The sequence below is a fragment of the Histoplasma capsulatum genome (genome assembly GCF_000150115.1).
Source record: "Histoplasma capsulatum G186AR genomic scaffold supercont2.2, whole genome shotgun sequence".
Classification (NCBI taxonomy): Eukaryota; Fungi; Ascomycota; class Eurotiomycetes; order Onygenales; family Ajellomycetaceae; genus Histoplasma; species Histoplasma capsulatum.
This window is the reverse complement of record NW_025544802.1, coordinates 1,091,644-1,112,314: the sequence shown is the minus strand read 5'-3', so window position 1 is coordinate 1,112,314 and position 20,671 is coordinate 1,091,644. Positions and strand designations below refer to the sequence as shown.

The following is a 20,671-nucleotide window of genomic DNA, read 5'->3' as shown; positions in this document are numbered from 1 at the left end:
TCAATATTAGGCTTACTCTCATTCTGTTGACGAAGTCATCCGTCTTTGATGAAAGGTGAAGCATTGCATACTCTTCCCTATGCTATGTGCATTCGAATGTCTCATAACCGAAGGTGCTGTTGCAATCGACTATATTCCTCTCTTGACTTGCCTTCACGTTGAAGATAGGATAACGTGATGGAAGCAAAGTAAGAGAAGAACTGGTTTTATATATTCTCAGACACCACTCTCTGATTCATGCTAGTAGTATCTCTCTGAGACAGAGCCCAAAACTTGCCGTCCGCTCCCAGTCGCATCTTCACTGAGTAAAAACTAAGGTTTTCCTGCGGCTGAATATAGAATAGCTAGTCGTCATCGTCAAATGATAGCTTAATTTTCTTTTTCGCTTTCGGTTTCCGCGATGTTTGAGCGTTTCGAGAGGCTTCTTCAGTTGCATCTTCTCCAATTACTTTGGCTTGCTTTCGCTTTTTAGCGCCACCAATCCCGGCAAAATGCTGTTTTTGTTTGGCCTGGGAACTTTGCAATTCTCCTTGTGCACCGCCATTTCCATCATAGATTGACTTAGTTTCCTCATCCTCATTCTCAATAGTTCCAGAGTCTTCTGCGACTTTGGTATCGCCGTCGCCTCTCACCAACGCATCATATTCCTCTTTGGAAATTACCTCGTTACTTTCCTCGTCCACGTAGGTAGGGGCGTCGTCGTCATCAGCATCCTTCTTCTTAGTAGGACGTGGATTTGGTCTGCCGTTGCGAAAGCCACTGCCATCGCCGTATTCGCTTCTTAATTTTCGAAGAAATGTAGGCTCGTTTTTCTCTATATTGTTATTAGAAGAAGTAGATTGAAAGGGTTCTGAAATCAAGGCAAAGTGTACCATAACTCAAATGCTTCGCATTGAAACTCATGATATGTAGATGAACATGCGGACCAGATGACCCTTGGGGACTTAAATGTCAGGGTTGGAAAGGGCTGAGTGTTGGAATACTGATCATATCTTTAGATCCAAATTCATCCTAGTCGGCGACGTGGTTATCCGCGATCGGTTTGGGACTAGAATATAAGAATTGTATAGATAAACGTCATATAAGTCTTAGCAACGATAAAGCAAACTTCCCGGTCGAACAGTCAAGCGTTTCGTGGAGTTTTGCCAGGGCAACATGCTTATCTATCTCCGGAACGGAACCACTTGAGTTCCGGCCCCTGCAAATGCACATCAGCAACCACGAATTTACTTTGGCAGCTCCTTATAGGCCCTCCTCACGCCAATTCCCTGACTGAGCAAGTCCATCAACCATGCTGTGCGCAAGTGAGTCTACTTTTCGCTCTTGTTGGCCGTCTTGAAGTCGCTAACATCTCCACGCAGTCTCCGGAGAAGCTCCGCAGGTGCCTGTTGTTTCACGAAAGAGCGGTACGTAACTCTTCATCCCTAGGCTTCAAACTCCAGCTAATATACAAACATTGATGCAGGTAATGTTTTCGAGAAGCGTCTTATCGAGGCATACATCTCAGAGAATGGCAAAGACCCAGTTAGTGGAGAGGACCTTACTGTCGAGGACCTGGTAGAACTCAAAACCGCGCGCATAGTTCGACCACGTCCGCCTACCCTCACATCTATTCCGTCCCTCCTAGGCGTTTTCCAAGAAGAATGGGATGCGCTCGCACTCGAAACATATACTTTGAAACAAACTCTGGCTCAGACTCGACAAGAACTCAGCACAGCCCTTTACCAACACGATGCGGCCGTCAGGGTAATTGCAAGACTGACAAAGGAAAGAGATGAGGCTCGCGACGCCTTGTCGAAAGTATCTGTCGGTGCAGGTCGCGTTCCCAGCAATGGCGATGCTATGCAAGTAGATAGCACTGGGCTGCCACCTGCTGTTATTGCTAGGGTAGAAGCTACACAAGAGCAGTATGTTTACTTTTTCTTATTTAATCTGTCACTGGGATCGGCATTAATGTAGCATAGATTATCAAAAACACGTCGCAAACGGACTGTTCCAGATGAATGGGCCACAGGAGAAACGATACAAGAGTACAAACCGACGGATAGCTCTGATGCTCTCTACCCAGGCGGAAAGTCCTTATCCCTCGATCAATCTGGAAATCTCGTGTTGGTCGGAGGTGTTGATGGAGTAGCTGGGATATATTCACTGGCTGAGAAGCGGGTAGTATCGTCGCTGAAAGTTGACGGTGCTGTCACGGATGCAGTATGGATAGGGGACAAAGCGGCTGTTGCGACTTCGACTGGCGCAGTGAAGATATTTGAGAATGGCACGGAGGTTGCCAGCTTCAATTCACATGCTGGCGAAGCAACTTCACTGGTAACGCACGCTACGGGCGATATCATTGCGTCTGTGGGCGTGGATAAAAGCTATGTTCTCTACGACCTTGCTGCCAATTCTGTCATCACCCAAATTTACAGCGATGCTGGTACGTGTTATCCATGAAATATGTATTTTTGCGACGGCTAATCCCCTCCTGCAGCCTTAACTTGTGTTAAATTCCACCCTGATGGCCATCTTGTCGCTGCTGGTGGTACCGACGGCCAGATTAAAATTTTCGATGTCAAAAGCGGAACAAGGGCAGCTAATTTCACGGCCGGCGGCCCACTCAAGGCTCTGTTCTTCTCAGAGAACGGCACGTGGCTAGCATCTGTGACTGAAAACTCTTCAACAGTTTCAATATGGGATTTGCGCAAGTCGGCGGAGATCAAAGTGCTAGAAACGGGAAACCGCGTAGATTCCATCAGTTGGGACTATACTGGACAATTTTTATTGACTGGCGGGCCGAACGGAGTGACGGTGCAGCAATATTCCAAAGCATCCAAAAAATGGTCAGAGCCTCTGCGAAGCGCGGTACCCACGGTTGCAGTAGAGTGGAGAAAATCGGCTCAAGGGATTGTGTCGCTGAACGGCGACGGCGTCCTTACGGTGGTGGAAGCAAAGCCATGATCACAGGATTATCTTTCTTTAGTCATCTGTACTCTAACTTACTATTTCATACCTCGTTGTTCGTGAAATTGTTGGCGCCCGGGATTTTAGTCAATAAAAACATGTTGTTTTGTCAACATCATTAAAACCCATTCCCAACAGGGGTCCCTTTTAGAGATTTGATGGATATAAGCCGCGATTTTAACCGCAATAGACCCTTAAACCCTTTGAACCACTGTCAGCGCCTCCATTGTGGTGATTTTACTGCAGTCTGTTGATTGCCACTGGTTGGACGACCCGCTCGACACTAACCACCACATATGACCTTGACAACACTTCTCTCAACCCCTCGCCCATGCAACCACCTCACGACCAACCACTCCCTTTACTCCTCCCCTTCTAGTCTGATATTTATCATGAATGGAGACCCGAATATTCAGCTTTTGGCTGTCCGACAGGCGAGAAAAGTAAGCATCTTCCTCTCCTCGTCACTTCCGCCACCCTGGGTTGCCGCGACTGCCATCTTTAACCACAACTGCTGCGATATTTCATCGCCCGCTAATCTTTCTCTTTTGTAATCTATTCTAGAGACCTCACCATGAGATGATAGAGTCACATTCTCATAGTAGAAGTACATCCCCATGGGATTATGCAGAGCCATCTGGTTCGAATCATGGGACCCGTTCTTTCTCTACTCATCGACCAACACTGCCACCCCTCCCACAGATGAGATTCCCAGGCGACGGCTACGATTTCAGAAGACCGATTATGGCATCCGCATCAGCACCAACCTCCTCCCCTCCGCCCCCTCCGCATCAGGAAAATGTCATTGATTTGACAGATGAGCCGGATAACATTCTGTCAGACAGAGGCCCTCAAACGCCTCTAAGACAACCAGCAGGCCGTAGATCACGCCCACCCCGATTCGGAAGAAACATCATGGCAGATGTTGTTGATCTGGATGAAGAGTCATCAACTGCAAACGAGCCCCATCACTTTTCGAGCCCAGAAGTACAGTTCTTAGGCACTCAAATACGCCCAGCAGAAGAAACCCGCCAGAATGGGATTCGTCATCGAAATCAAGACGCGCCTCCCCACTTAAGAGGCTCGAGCCTTGTGGATATGATCAGGAGAATTCGCGGGAGCGGGCCCCCTTCGTCATACCTCCAGCGGCAGGAAACAATTCGAGAAGAAATGGGCCTCAGGAACCGTAACCTTGCGCGTGACCTTCCTACCAACATTACTCCGTTTTGGATCGGGGAACAGCCCATTCAGGGCGAATTAGAAGATGATTTCCCCATTGAGTTGGATTACAGGACTACTGGATTTGGTGCCGGCGAGACACGGCGAACGCCTGCATATGTGGCTCCAGCAGCTCCACCTCCAGGTTTTACAAGGACTGTCGGGGAGAATGAGGTTGTGGTTTGTCCAAACTGTGACCATGAGCTAGGGACCGGTGATGATGCAGTGAGGAGACAGATATGGGTGGCTAAGCCATGTGGACATGTACGATTTATTCCTCCTTTGTTTTTCTGTAGCGGCTTATCGTTTACGGCCCTTAACATAATACTAACAACATTCTTAGGTTTACTGTGGCCAATGTACGAAATACCGAGCCCGCTCAAGAAAGCGGACAGACAGTGCCAGCTCACCAAAAACAAAACCATTTGCAAAATGCGTGGTGGCCGACTGTGGCAAAACAATTAGCCAACCTCGTGCGATGTTTCAAATCTACCTCTAGCCCTCCCTCTCTATTTTCCCCCATTTTATTCCCTTTTTGGCATTTATTTTTCCTCTTCGGTTTCCTTGTATTGAAGCATAGCGACGGTATCTTTGGAATTGTATAACGACTTGTACATATATGCTTTATTATATGGAGCGGGGCACACCTAGGATTTTAAAGAAATAATTCAAACGTCTTTAGCTGCGGTGATAAATAATGACTTCCTATCATTTTGTTAGATCTGATGAATTTTTACTTGGTTGCAGGAGCATCTGATTGCTGCAATTCCGGAAACGGACTGCACAAGGCAGGTTAAAAAAACTGATAAACGACGAGTAACGATGCAATCCCTCGTCAAAAGGAGCCTATTGACATTTATTTTAAAGCTTCTATTATACATACATATAAGAAATTCGAGAGATGCCAAAAGTGTTTGTGGCCCACCGATCCAATCCATAACAGAGCAAATATATTCCCATATTAAACGATGAAATAAAATGTAATGTGATAAAATAAATAGCCATGCACAATGGTTCGGATGCTGACTGGCCATACCGGTCCACGAATCCTCCATAAAAACACCGGAGCCGCTCGTCCTCAAACAAGCATCCATTCGTAATCCCATCCTATCCGTCTCTGATCATATTGTCTTGACATCCCCATGATAGGGACTCCAAATACCCCTTACACTCTCATTCAAACTGGACACGGGCTTCCTAACTCTTTTCAGCTTCTCCCCACTGGCCTCCTTGAGTAGTAGAGCCTTCGCGAGGATCTGTTCTTTCTCAAGATTGCGGACGCATATTGCTTTTTCACGGCCGTTGATGTAGTGGCCTTTGATCACTGGGTGCTTCTTTGGCCGGGGAGATACGCGGATTTCTATCTGTGGGTTTGCGGCAGCGAAGGAGGGGAGGGTATATTTGAGGAATGCACTGAAAAGAGAGGGGTTTGTCAGCTTAGAACTTTCAAGAGACGGGAAATGACCGGAGTTCTGCCGCAATGGACTTTGTGCCGCTTTTCACTTTTCTTTCTTTCTCCGGAGGCTTTGGAAGCAACTCACTTCATCCCTTTTGAGCTACCGGCCCAGTCGCAATAATGAAAGTCGAGCCGCTTGCACTGGAGGATAAAAGCACCTACGCCATTCTGGGCAGTCACAGTTCAATTAGTCTCTTACCGTGGAAGGTAAAGCGAAGAAAACACATACTCGGTTAGCGGCGACTGTTCTGATTCCCTGGATAGGCATTTCAGCGGTTATTGTTTCGCTATTCCACCATGCAAGCAAAGCCGCGGGAACAGAGAGGTTTTGATGCGTAAAGGTGCTGATAAGCGCTGATTGGCTGTTACCAGACGTGCGGCTTAGTCATATAGAAATTTACCAACTAGCCCCGATATAGTAAGCAGACCTTTTCTGAAATAAACCCAAAGGATCCAACTGCAACCACGAAACGATATCTGTCTATTTTGACATCATCTCTCCCCACTTGCTAAGTTGCTATCTTTAAGGCGTGCCAAATCTCCCTAACAGATAAGGGGCGGGGAAGATACAGTCGTCCTAATATCTGAAGAGAGAGCGCCTCGAGTCCATGAGCCATGACGGACAAGCTTCCACCAAACCTCCTCGCGCTCTTCGCGCCTCGTCCTCCCCTACGTTATATCCCACCTTCGGACCGCGCCCCAGATGACATCAAACCAAGCAATATCGGTGGAGTGGCCCAGTTCCTCGATGAGCTACGTAAATATGATGAAGAAGTCCCTTACAATGCCACTGAGAGCTGGCTTCAGCGCAAGGCGAGGCTGAAAGAGGAGAAAAAATTAAATATAGAAAGACATCTTACTGAGGGTCTTAAAGAATGTATGTTTCCCGAATCCTTAAGGCTGAAATCTCTTTCGATACCAGCTACCAATCACGTCTTGCTAACGCGCTTTATATTTTCACACCTGACAGATAATCCTAATAATGACCCCCAAGTCCGGGGCGATGCTTTTAAGACGCTATTCGTGTCACGTCTTAGCTACGATGTTACAGAAGCTGATCTGGAACGGGAGTTTGGGCGTTTTGGACCGATTGAACGGGTTTGTACTCATTCCATAACTTATAGTGCTACTTGGAATAAAAAGGGAGAGTAAGAGCTGACACTTGTATATACATATCTACCAGATTCGCATTGTTGTAGATACTCACAATCCAAAGAAGAACGCTAAAAAGCCACATAGAGGCTATGCTTTTATCGTTTATGAGCGTGAGCAAGACATGAAGGGTACAGAATCCCCAGCGCTGCAAAACACGCTCCCCCTCCCCCTCCCCTTCCCTCTTCCCTATCCATCAACTTTCCTAGTGGTTTCTTTGGTTCTTTCTCCTTCGATGACCCCTCAATAATCCCTTGTAGAGTGATGTCGAAGGTAATGAGATCCATAACTAATGCTACCGGAAATTTAATCGGTACGTGTAGCGGCCTACAAAGAGACAGACGGTATCCGTATCAAAGACCGTCGCGTGTTGGTCGATGTTGAGCGAGGTCGTACAGTGAAAGGTTGGAAACCTCGTCGGTTTGGCGGCGGTCTCGGCGGGAGAGGATATACGAAATCCATGCCAGCGCGTCCGATGGGGCCTGGGGGTTTCGCTCCATCCGGACCCGGTGGATTCCGCGGTGGTGGCTTTGGTGGGAGAGGTGGATTCCGTGGTGGGTTCCGTGGTGGTGACCGTGGATTCGGTGGACGAGGTGGTATTGGATACCAAGGCGGCCCCGGCGGTCGCAGCGGATTTGGCGCCTCTAATGGAGTGGGTGGTCAGCCACCACCGAATGCGCCTTCAGGCCCAGGCGGGGGACGTAGTGGAGGTTATGGAGGCGGTGCGAATGGGCACGATAGTATGGGTGGGTATGGTGATGCTAAACGAGGCAACGCCTTCGATGATAGAGCAGGACATCGCGGAGGTAGCAGGCATGAACGGGAGTCTCGTGGAATAACGGGAAGCAATCGTGAGCCGGTAAGACCTCGTGATGGATTTGGGGACCGCGACCGTGACCGTGATCGGGAAAGGGACCGGGACAGGGACCGTGGTGGAGATCGTGGTAGGGGAGGGGAACGGGATAGGGATCGCGATTACCGAGACAGAGACCGTGATCGTGATAGAGACAGAGATAGGTATGGACGACGGGATGATGAGTATTCTCGAAAACGATATCATGAAGGCGACGAATACGATGACCCCCGCAGCAAAAGGAGATACTGAACACCCTATATTCTCATTTTACAACAACGGTTTGTTGGTGGGTATCTTCAGTTCCTCGATTTTCTCTTTGACCCATTTCGTCCTTCCAGGGTAAGGTCGAGGTATTCGTGAACAGTTATTATCCGTTGGTCTGGTATTGTTATAAATTCTTCTTCTCGCCGGCATAACAACCATGCCAATTACCGTCCCCGCACGCAGCAACACTTTTCATAATTTTTCTTTCGCCAACAATCGATCTGTAGCCATGCTTCGAGCGTGACTTACCCTTAGGTCACACCGGTCCCGTCGATTTGGATGGCTTTGTATAATTTCCTTATTTTCTCCATTCTTCCTAGTACCTGAGGGGCTCCGAAATTTCCGCTGTCACTATGTCCTTGTTCGTTTCGCCCTTGGTTGTATCGGTGGGTAAGTATGTATTTTAGGGCGGCTGGAACGATTGTGGAAGAAAAAGAGAAAGAAGGGGGAAAAGAGCAAGAATAAGTGCATCTGAAGGAAGGCTGAGGTAAGATCGGGTAAGGCTATTTGGCCAGTCCAAATATTCCTCGCATTAAGCTTTCGCATGATGTGCGAATAGCTCTGTTTGCTCATGGTTGCTTTTATATTCTTTTGTCTGTCTTGATATCTATGATTATTCTACTTTGCGTTGACTTTTACTCACATTGAGCATATCTCATGATAGGTAATTTGGAACTTAGTAGAGGGAGAGAGTAGCGATCATCGTTTATTTGATATAGGGAATTTTTTCGATTCTATAATTTTCGCACTTCATTAAGCCCCAAAGTGGAATTTGCAAAAGTAAGGAATCCCATGAAGACAGCAGATCAAATGAAAAGATTGCAGAGTTAAATAAAAAATGAATGAATGAATGAATGAAAAAAGAAAAAAATGCCTTTACTCCAACTCCATAATCATGCCATGGCAAGATAGCCCGTTCTATCTTTCCATTCATTTCATCAATGAAACAAATCCTCTATCCGCAAACAAACCAACCAACCCGTAAAAGGTCAACCCTCCATGTCGTGATCCTTCCTGTCCAAAATGACAATAGACCCATCCTCCCTGTTCCACTGTGCTTTCATTTCAACTCTAAACTCCGCAACCGCAACCCCAAAAATCTTCAACAGCGTCGTCTGCCTTGAATCCAAGGTCTCACCAGCTTTACACACCTGGTACCCGTCCCCATCCATCTCCAACACAACTTTGCCCCCGATCAGTCGCGTTGGCACACCGAGCTTCCTCAACGTCGGCTCAATAGTGTGGCTGAGCGGCGCGTCCAGGCTGCTGGACACCTCGCCGGCCTGCGAATACACGATGCCGCTGGGGATTGTGAAGGAGCGGGGAGCGACGGCTCCCGCGCGCGCGAAGTCGGTGGGGTGGAATGAGTCGAAGAAATCGAGGACGGATTGTGGGGATCGGGAAGTGAAGAGGAGGCCGACGGCGCCGGTCAGGTAAGGGGCTAATTTTTCGAGATTTGGGGCACAGGCTGTCTCCGGGGTGTTACCGAGGGCAACGGCCATTACTTTTGTTTTTCCGAAGAAGAGGCTGGTGGCCTGTTAGAAGGCTTCTCCCACATGCGTGTATTATATTTTTGACAAAGAGGGGACAAGGTTATAGTAATGAAAATAATCCTTTGGGGTGGGAGGAAAGATATACATACCGGGAATCAGCAAACTCGCTGCGGACATCCTTTAAATATGTATTTCTCATATTATCCACTGAGAACAAAAATAAATGGTCATATTGAGTGACAGCCGTTTGAATATTAGCGAACAGCCGTCTGGTCTGTTCCTTGTGGGACTTTTTGGTGACTTTGGACTCATGGACCACCCGCGCCCTCTTGGAGACAGGCATCTTGGGCAATAATGTGCGTGTGTGTGTGTGTGTCTGTGTCTGTGGAAATGGCGCGCTTTGGAGTGTGAGAGATCGAGTTCATGAAAGGAAATATGAACAATATATATTATTTTCCTCTCCGACTTTTCATTAACTTCCTGCTCGTCTCCGATTGATTTTGCAGAATTTCCTATTTTCTGCTGATATCAAAAATTAAATGCGGCGGGGATGGAACAATGTTGATACGGGCGGGATCACGCTAGTCCAGGATGGGAAAACAGCTAGGATTAGATAAGCATATTTCTGACGTTGAACGTCTTTTGGCGCTGAGATCGAACGATATCCAACTGATAACCAACAGAGTCGACGGAGGCGATTGTGAACAAGACGGATAAAGAGATGCAATAGGCACTCTGTATATTTGCCGTTGCTTATATACATATATACATGGCGGCCCCAGCCCGGACGAATGACCCACAGAGATCGCTGGTAACAGTCTCTTTATTCCCGAAATGCTTGGCTTTCTGGACTACATCCAGCTTGCCTTCTCTGATGCCTCGAAATGGAACCGCGACAATTCCTACTCACAGTTGACGACGACGGCGAATGGTATGTTGTCGCAAAGATTTCTGCTGCAATTTTTCTGTGTAGCATGATGTACAGAACGTGCAGTTCGCTTATATCATTTTCACAGCCCTCCTCGATTTCTCCACGCCGGAACGGCTGAAAGTTAATCTGTCATCCCTTTCAACCCCCCACTTTGCAACGACATATACCCTCGGTACGGTTGGCTTGATCGATGGCTCTATATCCTATCTATTCACAACAGTTCCGCTTCGTGATACCCCTAGTCGGAGTACTTTGATTCCTCTCCGTAAACTTGTTCCAGGGTATCGGCAAATCAGCGCTCCTTCTCTTCCCCCCGAGCTCCCCACAGTAGACGGCCGAGATGGGGATCTTGCAATCGGCGAAACCCAGGGGATCCTAAAGAAAAAACCCACGTTATTACATGCGACATTACATCTCCCGCCTCCAACTACGCTCACAGGGTTATTTCTCCGTCGTTTATCTCCTACCACCCAACTCTCTCTTGCATTTTGTTCGAGCCGCGCGTCCACGCCAAAGTCCGCACCTCAAGCGGCGTTGGTAACACAGATACTCCACGACACCGGAAAATACAGCTCGGAATTTCTGTTTAGTACGGACAATGCATTATTTGGGTTCAAGGGACTCTGGAATTTCGGACCCGATCCCAGGAAGCAAAATCAACAGGGAGATCTCGCACGGGACTCACGCCGGTCCCTACTCTCTCTCCTTTCAGCGGGTGCAGAGGCGTATTACTCTCCTGTTTCGTCTGTCGTAGGTCTATCCACCGGCCTGCGATTCACAACTTTACCTGCCGCAACCGAAAGTCCACATTTCACCTTTCCTTACACCCTGACATTGACACTAACACCCCTAACCGGTTCCATGTCAACCACATATTCACTCCTCGCCTCCCCAAACGTCTCCTTCAGTTCCCGTTTCGGCTTCAACGTTTACAGCTGGGAGAGTGAGATGGTAGCCGGCTGCGAATTATGGCGACGCAGCAGCAACAATAGACTCCACGACGACAAATCACAGAGAGATTCCGCTCTGTTTGGCGTTGATGATTTGACCTGGGCGAGACGCAAAATGGGCTTGCCCGACACTGCACCCTCCCGGAATCGCGAGTGTGATGATCTCCCCCCTCCCCGGTATGACAATTACTATCACCAACGGAGCCCCCACGCATCCGATTCGGTAATTAAGGTCCGGGTTGACCAGTCTTGGAATATCCGTGCGCTCTGGGAGGGCCGGGTTAAAGAACTGCTTGTGAGTGCTGGTGTTGCGCTGGGGCCAACGCCGCGCTCGTCGCTGTCATATGCGTCCTCATCTGCTGTGGGCGGCGTCGGCGCTGCTGGCGGATTAAGCTCGTATGGATGGAAGAGTGTCGGCGTGTCAGTATTATACTCGTCTTAAACTATGGGGAGACATGTCTATAGCACTGTCAACCACGATTTTGTGACGGCCTAATGCGTATGCTTCTTTTGACCCGAGGCTTGGACGTGTCAGGATGTTTATCCGGATCTCTCAGCGCTTGGGAGTTTTCTGTGTCCTTTTTTTCTCTGTATATAATTATTGATATACCCACCCACCTAATGTGTCCTTGTAAATGTTATTATTATTCCTCCATTTTCGTCCTCTTAGAAAGATATTCCCAAGATATGTGCCTCTAATGCGCATTATCGATAGAAACTCTCTTTATGATTATGATTCTTATGATTCTTATTACTCAATTATATAAATATGTATCTGATCAGAGAGTATAACACCTATTTAAGAATTTCTCGGCATTCTCTAGTCAGTGACTAATGGTTATTATTATTAGTATTTTACAATAACTGACAGTTACATGTGTTGAAGCCATGGCCAGAAGAAAATGCAGCAAATTCAAAATACCCAGGAATAACCCCTCAGAATTTACCAGAAATTGGCTGAGAAGTGCTTGCGCTCAGCAGATGATCTGATGCCTCCCCCTCGCAGCAACAAACACTTTATATCCATCGGAAGCTAACTTTGATTGATCCTGCAGAAAGAGTGTGTGGACAGAAAGGCAAAACTACAGCCATCTGCAAATTTATGAACAGATTTGCCGTGAAATTTGAATGAGAGTATAACACGTATGATATCCCTCTAAGGGGCATTACAGGAGTGAGTGGGCCTGTTTATTCACCCTGGAGAAATCCATGCTTCAATTTTAGTCCTGGTTGTTGGCTTTTACGCTTAACAAAAAGAACTATAGAGACAATGATGGATTTACAATGTCACACCGACTGGTATGTGGCTTTGAAATTTTGATCTAACTATCCAAAAATGAATATATAATCGGGGAGACCTCCGATTACTGCGAACAAGACGTTCTGAGGCTGCGGGAAATGGGGTGGCCGGCGACTTGATCCTATCAATGGCTGAAGGAGGTGTCCTTCATCCACTGTAATCTACTGTTGCATATTTGGCCAAAACTTTTTATCAAGGGAGGATACGAGAAAATCCTAATACCAAAATTACCAAGAACTTGGTAGCACGCTTTATCAAGCGCAATGACGAGCTTCAGTCTCGCTATAATTAAAGATATGACTAGGCAGCAAAGGACTGAAAGTGACAATCCAAGGATCATCAAGCCATGGCTTCAGCTTGTATGCAATATAATTGCTAAACAAGGCAAAATGCGGCATTGTAGAGCAAGGCAACTACAATTTTGAGATCAAACAGGCTTCAAGTGGGCGTGATAGACACGTCCCAGGTGGGAACTTGGACAGTTCTAAGTGCCGATGGTCGATTATGCGCAGGTAGGCACCACATTGCGCACACTGGCGGGTAAGAAGCTAATCAAGTGCAGCTCGATTTACCCCAACATGATCCGCGAGGATTCATATATGCGGTAAGCGAAGGTTCAAAAAACAGAAACAGCTTCAGAGAGGCAAGCTTCAGCTATATGCTTTGTTTAACCACGACTCCTCAAGCAACAAATGAGCGGGCTTTCGCTCTTCCGGTGCAAGAGCAAGCATAGATTGGAGGAACTGGACAAAATCTTCCTTCTCCTGAATGGAGTAAAAGCTCTTGTTTTCAATGAACCCACCCAATGAGTATCCGGACATTCTAGGGATGCCCTTAAGGTTACCTATCACAATTTTTATCAGGTAAATTCTGCTGAAACAGTGATTGTGCAGCTATTGCCTTCCGAGTCAAAGTATTTGCCGGATGCTTGGCCTCTATTGAGTAGGTCTCTGGTAATCATTTGGGACAAATGATATCCAGGGACATAAGATCCCGCTGCACTTGGACGGCTATCAAACAGATACTTTCCTGCGAAAACCTCATAGAGTAGAGCCTGTTATAACTAAAATGTGTTTAGTGGATTGGATTCTTAAATATCCACAACACATCCCGCATTCCATATGTCGGTACCCGCATCCCATTTTGCCTCCAGTGAAACCTCGGGTGCTCGTAGGCATCGAGGCTGGATAAACTCCGTCAGGTGCCTACCAACCAGCTAGCATTACCACTGTCGGATACCTAAAATAGCACATATATAGAGATCTTGCAGAGCTCGCTTACCGGTACCAAAATCGGCTAACTAAACATCAATGCTTGAAAAATCGCTATTCATATAGGGAGATGCTCAGAAGCCATGTAAAACTCCGACGGTTTGAATACATCCGACGGTAGGACAGGCAGGGTAATCAGCTTGTTTTCATGCATCTCAATAAGAATGTTCCCTGGTTCAATATCTGTTCAAATCTTAGCCTTATACTTTGAGTTAATCAAAGGTTACAAACCTGACACTCAGAGGATGACCTGAGGGTGGTTTGCTGTGGTGGCACTCCAGATTATGCTTGTGGCGTGTTGGGTGGTGGTGGTGAAGGCAACCACAGGCGGGCTTTTAGGCCAGCAGTGGTGTGTCTGCAGCATAGTTTTTCTCCTTCTTTGTGTATACTGAGCTGCCGCATACTTTTTCTAGGTCCGGCGGTGTAGGAATAATAATAATAATAATAATAATAATAATAATAAAGGGTTACCGATCGGTATGGACTATGCCGCAAGAACTATGGAGATAACCAAGCGCAAGTAAGAGCTACTTCGCAATCCGCCTGGCCATCGGCACAGGTATCTGAGTCGGTTGCCTCCTGCACTAGGCAGATTTAAATATATGATGTCCGTGCGGCCCGAAAATCACCAGCAAGGCTGAGAATATGCCCTTTCCCGCGGTGCGTAGAGCCATCATTTGTCATGAACCCGTAGTATGTCGAGTTCATAATTTCTCATCCCGTCATCGCTCAAATTTATATCTCCCTCTACGTGGTTTGATAGTTTGCCTCCAAGAATAGGTGAGAGTTTATTGGATCTGCTCCCAGTTAGTTCTTTGGCGTTGTTTCCAACATTGTTGGCGAAGTTTTGGACAGTCTATCTACACATACATGTAGAAATTTCTCCCTAGTTCCACACTCACATTGATCACGGATCTGTGCTGAGATTCTCAGGAGTGATGCATACTAGCAAGTGGCGAGAATGAGTGGCAGGCAGTGTCGAGTCGATGTTGCGAAGGCGGTATCTCTTTTAGTCGATGTCTATTCCTTCATCCACTCTTGTGTCAGTTTGCTGCGGCTATCTTTCTGGCTGGGATAAAACCAGTCTCTTGAAATGGTGGGATTGGTCGTGGTTGGACTGATAGTTTCGCGAGTTCATCTGCCACGTCTTGTCCAAAAATCCCGCTGGGGCTGGGTATCCATTGGAATTTGACGTCGACTTTAAGGATCCTCTGGGCTTTTTTTTCTTCACTGTGGTCAGAACGCCTTGCACCATTTGTTGTCCTGATCCTTTTGTGAGACTCCGGATAGCATTCAGCGAGGCTCGTTGACTGTTGTGTACGTGCCTAGTTGTGGGGGGTATAAAGGGGTTTAAAGGGGTTTCTTGGCTGCTCACGGTCCTTGGCGCTAAATGTCATGCAAGAAGAGCAGCATTGGTATACAAACTGTCGGTGTTTTGATCAGAAGGATGCCAAGTCTGGCCTTTATATCCATAAAACAACCCGCGCAATTAAGTCATTAGCTCTGTCATCCCCGTGTTCCTCGGTCACTGATAGTACTGCCGTGTTCTATCGAACTGCGCTTTGTCAAAATCATGTTTCTGTAAATAGTTAACAGTGAGCATAACTGTGCAGGAAGGGAAGGAAACAAACCATGAAATCAGCCATCTCGGCCACGAGGCTCTTTATCAAATGCAATCAATTCCTTCTGCCTCTCTGAAAGATGTCCATTAAACGTCCGCGCCCTGTCAAAATCTAGCCAGATTACCCTTTCTGGATTCCCGTCCACAACCATCATATCCCTAGGATGAAGGTCCTCATGAAAGACTAGCGCGTCATGGATCGCAACCAGTCCACCAACAAAATTTCGCATCCTTCTTTCATTATACTCAGTCCATTTTAGCTCCTTCATGTTAGGAATGTATTGCAAGAGAATGGCTGTGGGTGGGTATTCGTCGTTGACAAACTGCCTTAAGGTGGGGCAGACATTCTCTGGGATCAATATTTTCATTTATTCCATAGAGCTGATGAGTTATACGCTGGGCACAGATTTTGGCTTGCGTCAAGCGTCGGTAAGAGGCGGATTCACAGATGAAGATATTTGTTTCACGGTGCTTTGGGTCCCAACGGCTGTTTGGGGCCTTGATCATGGTGCTGTAGAAAGTGTCAGAGAATACATCTACAGGAGGTTCAAGCCACCGACCAACCACCTTCACAATGCAGTCCTTTCCTCTGATGACCACCAAGAATACAACAGCAAGAGTCCCTGTTTGCTAGACGCAGATGATCTCAGCCACATGAACGTCTATAAGCTCCATTGCGAGGTTTCAATATTGGCGAAGAAGCAAGCCTAAATGAATCAGGGTAGAGTGACAGCGTTGTTATAAACTTGATAAAAGAGAAACATGCTAAAGTATACCCTCGAATGTGACAAAAAGCGCCAAGAATCGCCCACGAGGCAGATATTTGATAAAAGATGGTTAAGGTGTTGTTCATGAGATGAGTCTCTTATCTTTTTATGAGAATTGACTTGTCAATTCTTATCCAATCCTCAGATCGCTCTGGCTGCTGACCTCTACAAATCCACTACGAGTGCTTTCTATTGTTAAAGCTAAAGTTAGTTCACTAGTTAGTTGACTAGTTGTATTTCGCTGGCAAGCTCAGCAAACATTCAAGTTCTCAAGAATGCGACGTGAACCATGCTTGCAAAAAAGAGAACAAAAAGGTGGAATGATTCTCCCCGATACCAGCGATACTGACTCTCCGCGCAATCCCTCCGCAATATGAACAAAGTTGGAATCAGTGTTCCATCCATTGGCCGGGGATGTCTCAGGCTAAGAGTGACGGATCCAGGATGTGCACAGTTGTACCGGTCAGTTGATGGACTTGATACCCGGATGACAGCATTGACAGCCCAGGGAGAGCCAGCGACAGGCGGAGACAGGCCCGTCGCGGGCAGCTGGCAGGCTAGTAGCGGCCGGTTTGTTTAGCAGCTCTGCAGCGGGTTGGCAACTGCATGCATTTCTCTTCTCTCAGGCGATGCACTGTATATTTTTGCTGCCAATTCTCGGCCCACTGGCGGGGGCCAGACAGGAATGAGAATGAATAACCGGGAATCAGGGTGTATCTCTGCTTGTTTTTTTTTTTTTTTCCGCACAGGCTTTTCGGTTAACTTGACTGGTTCAATCAATCACTGGAAGCGCGGAACGTTCCCAGCGGTGCGCATCGTTGCTTGGTTGGTTGGGCCCTTTGTTCCAGGGAGGAAGAAGGCCTTTATATTCTCGCTCAACGATCATCAATGTATCTATCCAACAAGGTAAAAGAATTTAGCCATCGAGGTCAAAGAACGGCGCAGTCCTTTTTCCATGCCCTTGATCTGTCTATCCATTGTACGGACCAGAGGCAGCTGCAGCCGCCGGTAATTATTCGATACTATGAAAATAATACCTTGCAGACGATCACATCGCCAACCAGACCGGATGTATAGACGCTGTTCAACGTCAAACGGCCCGCGAAGACAATGAAAGAGAAACAGCAATAATAATTGATAAAAACGAACGGCTGTAAATATAAATCCACCGCTGCTGTAGCTGCTATTGAGCGCGTTGCCTCGAGATCCATTTAAGTTTTGCCCGCCCGGTCCCTTGGCTGCAGACCGAATCCCATTCCATCCAGAGACATCGATCATAATTAAATACTCGCAACTCTTCATAAAGAGATCGCACTCCCCTCCAGCCTCGTCCTCCTCGCCCTCACGCTCTCCGGCGGGACTGTCACCTTCTGACTGCCGGCTTCCTGTGTGTCTTTACTCTGGTCTTCTCTCCCTTTTTGTGCTGTCTTCTTCCTAAATCCCAAATTGTGCCCAGCCACCGATTTTGGTTGATCCATCAAACACCCATCGACACAGTCGGCCTCGCACGAGGATTTATCCCGCGCTTTGTACAGGGTACAGTACGTGGAAGTTACCACCTTACCCCACCGGAACAGCTACATCTACAAAGACGACAACGACAGCAACCGAAACAGCAGCAGCGGCAGCAGCAGCAAGAATCGTTTAGCGCCAGCCCACTCTCGAGTGCAAGTTCATGTCTATGTCCTCTCCCGCCACTGCTGCCAGAGTTTCCTCCCCTGAGCCCTCGTCCTCGTGCTCGCGCCCCAGTCGTCTGCGCCGCTTGAGCAACCTCCGGGCGTACACTCACTCCCACCTGTCTGGCAACTCAGCTAGTAGTGGCCACCGCTCGTATCGAAACAGCCTGACGCGGGCTGTTGGCCTGTCATTGCATTCCGCTTCTCCTCCAGCCTTGTCTGCCACAGACACTGCACCTCCTATAGATACTGCGGCTGCTGATGCAACTGCTACTAGTGCTGCTACAACTACTCCGACGGCGACGACGGCGACGACTGCGACTGCTGCAGCTACTTCTACCACTGCTACCACTACTACAGCAGATGTCCCGAGCCTGACCCTTCAAGACTATCTCCCACCCTCTACAGCGCAGAGTGAGAGCTCTCCAGCTCAGACCACTCGCGCCCTCCCCTCGTCATCTGCTTCTTCACATTCTATCCCGTCTAACGACCTGGAGCCATCGGAGCCCGCAACCAGCATCCGGCATGGCACGACATCGGAACATAGTACGCATGGATGTATCCGGAGTCAACCAGGACCAGTCGCAACACCCGTCGCCATCGCCGTCAGCTTCCCGGAATCGCAGTGAAACCACTCCCGAACACTCGACTGGTACGACCCGAAACACGACGCTAGGGAATATGGAGTCTCCCAGCAGACGAGCAGGCGCTACTCCTCTGCGGTCCTCTCCAGATCTCTGTTTGAAATCCGACCCCCCAAAGCCCGCCATACGTTTCTATGCATATCAAGACCCTCATCAGAACTCACGACCCTCGCTACCTTTCACAACCACTTCACGAACCCTGCCGAACGAGTCTTCTGTAATTCGAGTGGGGCGGTATTCCGAGCGTGACGGGATTGCTGTCCACAATCCAACCGAACCATCCGATGCCCCAATTGGCTTTAAATCCAAAGTCGTGAGCAGGAGACACTGCGAGTTTTCCTTTGTTAATGGCCAATGGCATATTCGGGATGTGGGGAGCTCCTCGGGAACTTTCTTGAACCACATGCGCCTAAGCCAACCCAACATGGCTTCGCGGCTCTATGCCGTGAGAGATGGCGATATTCTGCAACTAGGAATTGATTTCAGGGGCGGCGAGGAGATGATTTTCAGATGTGTACGGATGCGAATCGAATGCAATCGGACGTGGCAGCAACAAGCAAATGAATTTAAGTATGTTGTGTTCATTCTCCATTGTATTTTTTTGTTTCCTACACCGGTATTTTTCGGAGTGGGAAAGAGTTTACACTGACAGATGCAATACCAACAGCAAAAATACAGCGGCTCTAATCAATAACCTGGGGAAGGGCAAGAACGCGGCAGATTATGCGGGTAGCAGGGAATGTTCCATATGTCTTGGTTCAGTTTTGGTGCGGCCCCCTTCCCGTATCGGACTTGCAGCCGTCACTTCAGACTAATGTGATTTCGCAGCGTCCCTATCAATGCCTTTTTATGGCGGCTTGTGCTCATGTCTGGCATTACAAGTGCATACATCGCCTCATCCACACGCCAGAATACCCCATGTTCCAATGCCCAAACTGCCGTGCATATACAGATCTCAGTGCAGAGGTAGACGATTCGAACGACCCCTTTGAGGACGAGACACATCCGGAGCCTCTCAAGTCCCAAGACCAGCCTGCACAGGATTTTCCCGACAACACAACCGCCGCAACCACAAACCCCGCCGCCGCCAAATCTACAGGCGAGAGATCCGCTTCGTCACCGAATGGCCATAACCATCATAGGCAGACAAGTGAAGACCATGACAACCTAGCCGCTGCAGTCGACATGATGAACCTTGATGAGACCCCTTTAGCAACCCCACGAGCCGGAAACGGAGTTCCGAGGCGAACGAGCTCGACCGCGAATGCGGACCTTAATACTCCGGATGTAGGTATGGCAAATGGAATAAGAAACGAGGCGGCGGGCCATGGATTCGGCGAGACGATCATGCGCAGTTCCAACATCGACATACCCCAATGCTTGCGGCCTCCCGATGGTCGTCGATCACAGCAACCCCGGCATGGTGATAATGTCGGTGGCGGTGCAGGTGCAGGTGGTAATGATATGTTCGAAGATACCCCATTAACGCCACGGAACGATCTTGGTCCTTTAGCATTTGACGGTCGTGCTGGCCGGTTGTAGTTTTTTCCGTTATCTATTTTTTTTTTTTTCCTATTTGCTCATGGCGTTCCTTTTATGCTTTGCTTCTTCCTGCACTTGCATCATAATTTTTCTTTTACTTCGTTTACGTCACTTTTATGCCAATCACTTGGGTTCAAGTAGTTTGACTTACTTTTTTCTCCTGTCTCCCCCCCTTCCTTTTAAGCTATCTTTTCTTTTTCCATCCACTCTTTTTAAAAACCCTCACTGCATCAACTTTTACGAATTGATTGATTGCATTCACAGCATTTTCCATTCGTCATCTCCAAATAGCATTTATCTGCTTCGGTTACATGGTGCTCCTTCCTCTCAATCCAAAAACCCAGCCAGCCAAATAGCGACGCGCAACTAAACAGATATTCTACTCCAATGGGGCTTGACTGGGCCGGGCAATGTGATGTGGCTCTCTCTATCCTCCTCCCTTCTAGCAAACCTCGTTTCGACTTTGCTTTGTTTTCCTCTTTTCTCACCTCTACATCTAAACAAATAAAAATAGTATAGACAGATATCTGTATGGAAGAGAATATAGAAGCACGACATATATATAGGAGTATATTTAT

At 47.7% G+C, this 20,671-nt stretch overlaps 10 protein-coding genes across 10 annotated transcripts; 6 read left to right on the top strand and 4 right to left on the bottom strand.

The window, feature by feature from the left end:
* Window positions 1-222: 222 nt before the first annotated feature.
* Window positions 223-1,077, bottom strand: HCBG_01594 (uncharacterized protein; the record flags this gene model as incomplete). Its single annotated transcript, XM_045428643.1, has 2 exons — window positions 223-814; window positions 873-1,077. The coding sequence occupies 2 exons, from the start codon at window positions 901-903 to the stop codon at window positions 345-347; spliced, it is 501 nt and encodes a 166-aa protein (XP_045290429.1).
* Window positions 1,078-1,274: 197 nt separating this feature from the next.
* On the top strand, window positions 1,275-3,069 carry HCBG_01593 (cell cycle control protein; the record flags this gene model as incomplete). The annotated part of the gene is made up of 5 exons (XM_045428642.1): window positions 1,275-1,304; window positions 1,362-1,406; window positions 1,466-1,907; window positions 1,965-2,428; window positions 2,483-3,069. The coding sequence occupies 5 exons, from the start codon at window positions 1,292-1,294 to the stop codon at window positions 2,947-2,949; spliced, it is 1,431 nt and encodes a 476-aa protein (XP_045290428.1).
* A 265-nt stretch (window positions 3,070-3,334) lies between these two features.
* Window positions 3,335-4,862, top strand: HCBG_01592 (uncharacterized protein; the record flags this gene model as incomplete). Its single annotated transcript, XM_045428641.1, has 3 exons — window positions 3,335-3,395; window positions 3,517-4,434; window positions 4,514-4,862. The coding sequence occupies 3 exons, from the start codon at window positions 3,345-3,347 to the stop codon at window positions 4,667-4,669; spliced, it is 1,125 nt and encodes a 374-aa protein (XP_045290427.1).
* A 354-nt stretch (window positions 4,863-5,216) lies between these two features.
* HCBG_01591 (mitochondrial ribosomal protein subunit L51) lies at window positions 5,217-5,919 on the bottom strand (the record flags this gene model as incomplete). The annotated part of the gene is made up of 3 exons (XM_045428640.1): window positions 5,217-5,583; window positions 5,712-5,794; window positions 5,856-5,919. The coding sequence occupies 3 exons, from the start codon at window positions 5,892-5,894 to the stop codon at window positions 5,292-5,294; spliced, it is 414 nt and encodes a 137-aa protein (XP_045290426.1).
* A 193-nt stretch (window positions 5,920-6,112) lies between these two features.
* Window positions 6,113-9,226, top strand: HCBG_01590 (U1 small nuclear ribonucleoprotein; the record flags this gene model as incomplete). Its single annotated transcript, XM_045428639.1, has 4 exons — window positions 6,113-6,503; window positions 6,597-6,724; window positions 6,810-6,909; window positions 7,102-9,226. 4 exons carry the CDS (start codon window positions 6,242-6,244, stop codon window positions 7,881-7,883), a joined length of 1,272 nt encoding a protein of 423 aa, XP_045290425.1.
* HCBG_01589 (mRNA turnover protein) lies at window positions 8,888-9,734 on the bottom strand (the record flags this gene model as incomplete). The annotated part of the gene is made up of 2 exons (XM_045428638.1): window positions 8,888-9,425; window positions 9,541-9,734. 2 exons carry the CDS (start codon window positions 9,732-9,734, stop codon window positions 8,888-8,890), a joined length of 732 nt encoding a protein of 243 aa, XP_045290424.1.
* A 491-nt stretch (window positions 9,735-10,225) lies between these two features.
* On the top strand, window positions 10,226-12,023 carry HCBG_01588 (uncharacterized protein; the record flags this gene model as incomplete). The annotated part of the gene is made up of 2 exons (XM_045428637.1): window positions 10,226-10,322; window positions 10,408-12,023. The coding sequence occupies 2 exons, from the start codon at window positions 10,226-10,228 to the stop codon at window positions 11,712-11,714; spliced, it is 1,404 nt and encodes a 467-aa protein (XP_045290423.1).
* A 533-nt stretch (window positions 12,024-12,556) lies between these two features.
* On the top strand, window positions 12,557-13,666 carry HCBG_01587 (uncharacterized protein; the record flags this gene model as incomplete). The annotated part of the gene is made up of 5 exons (XM_045428636.1): window positions 12,557-12,571; window positions 12,818-12,931; window positions 12,976-13,084; window positions 13,466-13,514; window positions 13,651-13,666. The coding sequence occupies 5 exons, from the start codon at window positions 12,557-12,559 to the stop codon at window positions 13,664-13,666; spliced, it is 303 nt and encodes a 100-aa protein (XP_045290422.1).
* Window positions 13,667-15,481: 1,815 nt separating this feature from the next.
* Window positions 15,482-15,971, bottom strand: HCBG_01586 (uncharacterized protein; the record flags this gene model as incomplete). Its single annotated transcript, XM_045428635.1, has 2 exons — window positions 15,482-15,813; window positions 15,860-15,971. 2 exons carry the CDS (start codon window positions 15,969-15,971, stop codon window positions 15,482-15,484), a joined length of 444 nt encoding a protein of 147 aa, XP_045290421.1.
* Window positions 15,972-17,906: 1,935 nt separating this feature from the next.
* On the top strand, window positions 17,907-20,535 carry HCBG_01585 (FHA domain-containing protein; the record flags this gene model as incomplete). The annotated part of the gene is made up of 4 exons (XM_045428634.1): window positions 17,907-18,321; window positions 18,425-19,121; window positions 19,219-19,318; window positions 19,380-20,535. 4 exons carry the CDS (start codon window positions 17,907-17,909, stop codon window positions 20,091-20,093), a joined length of 1,926 nt encoding a protein of 641 aa, XP_045290420.1.
* Between the last annotated feature and the right edge of the window lie 136 nt (window positions 20,536-20,671).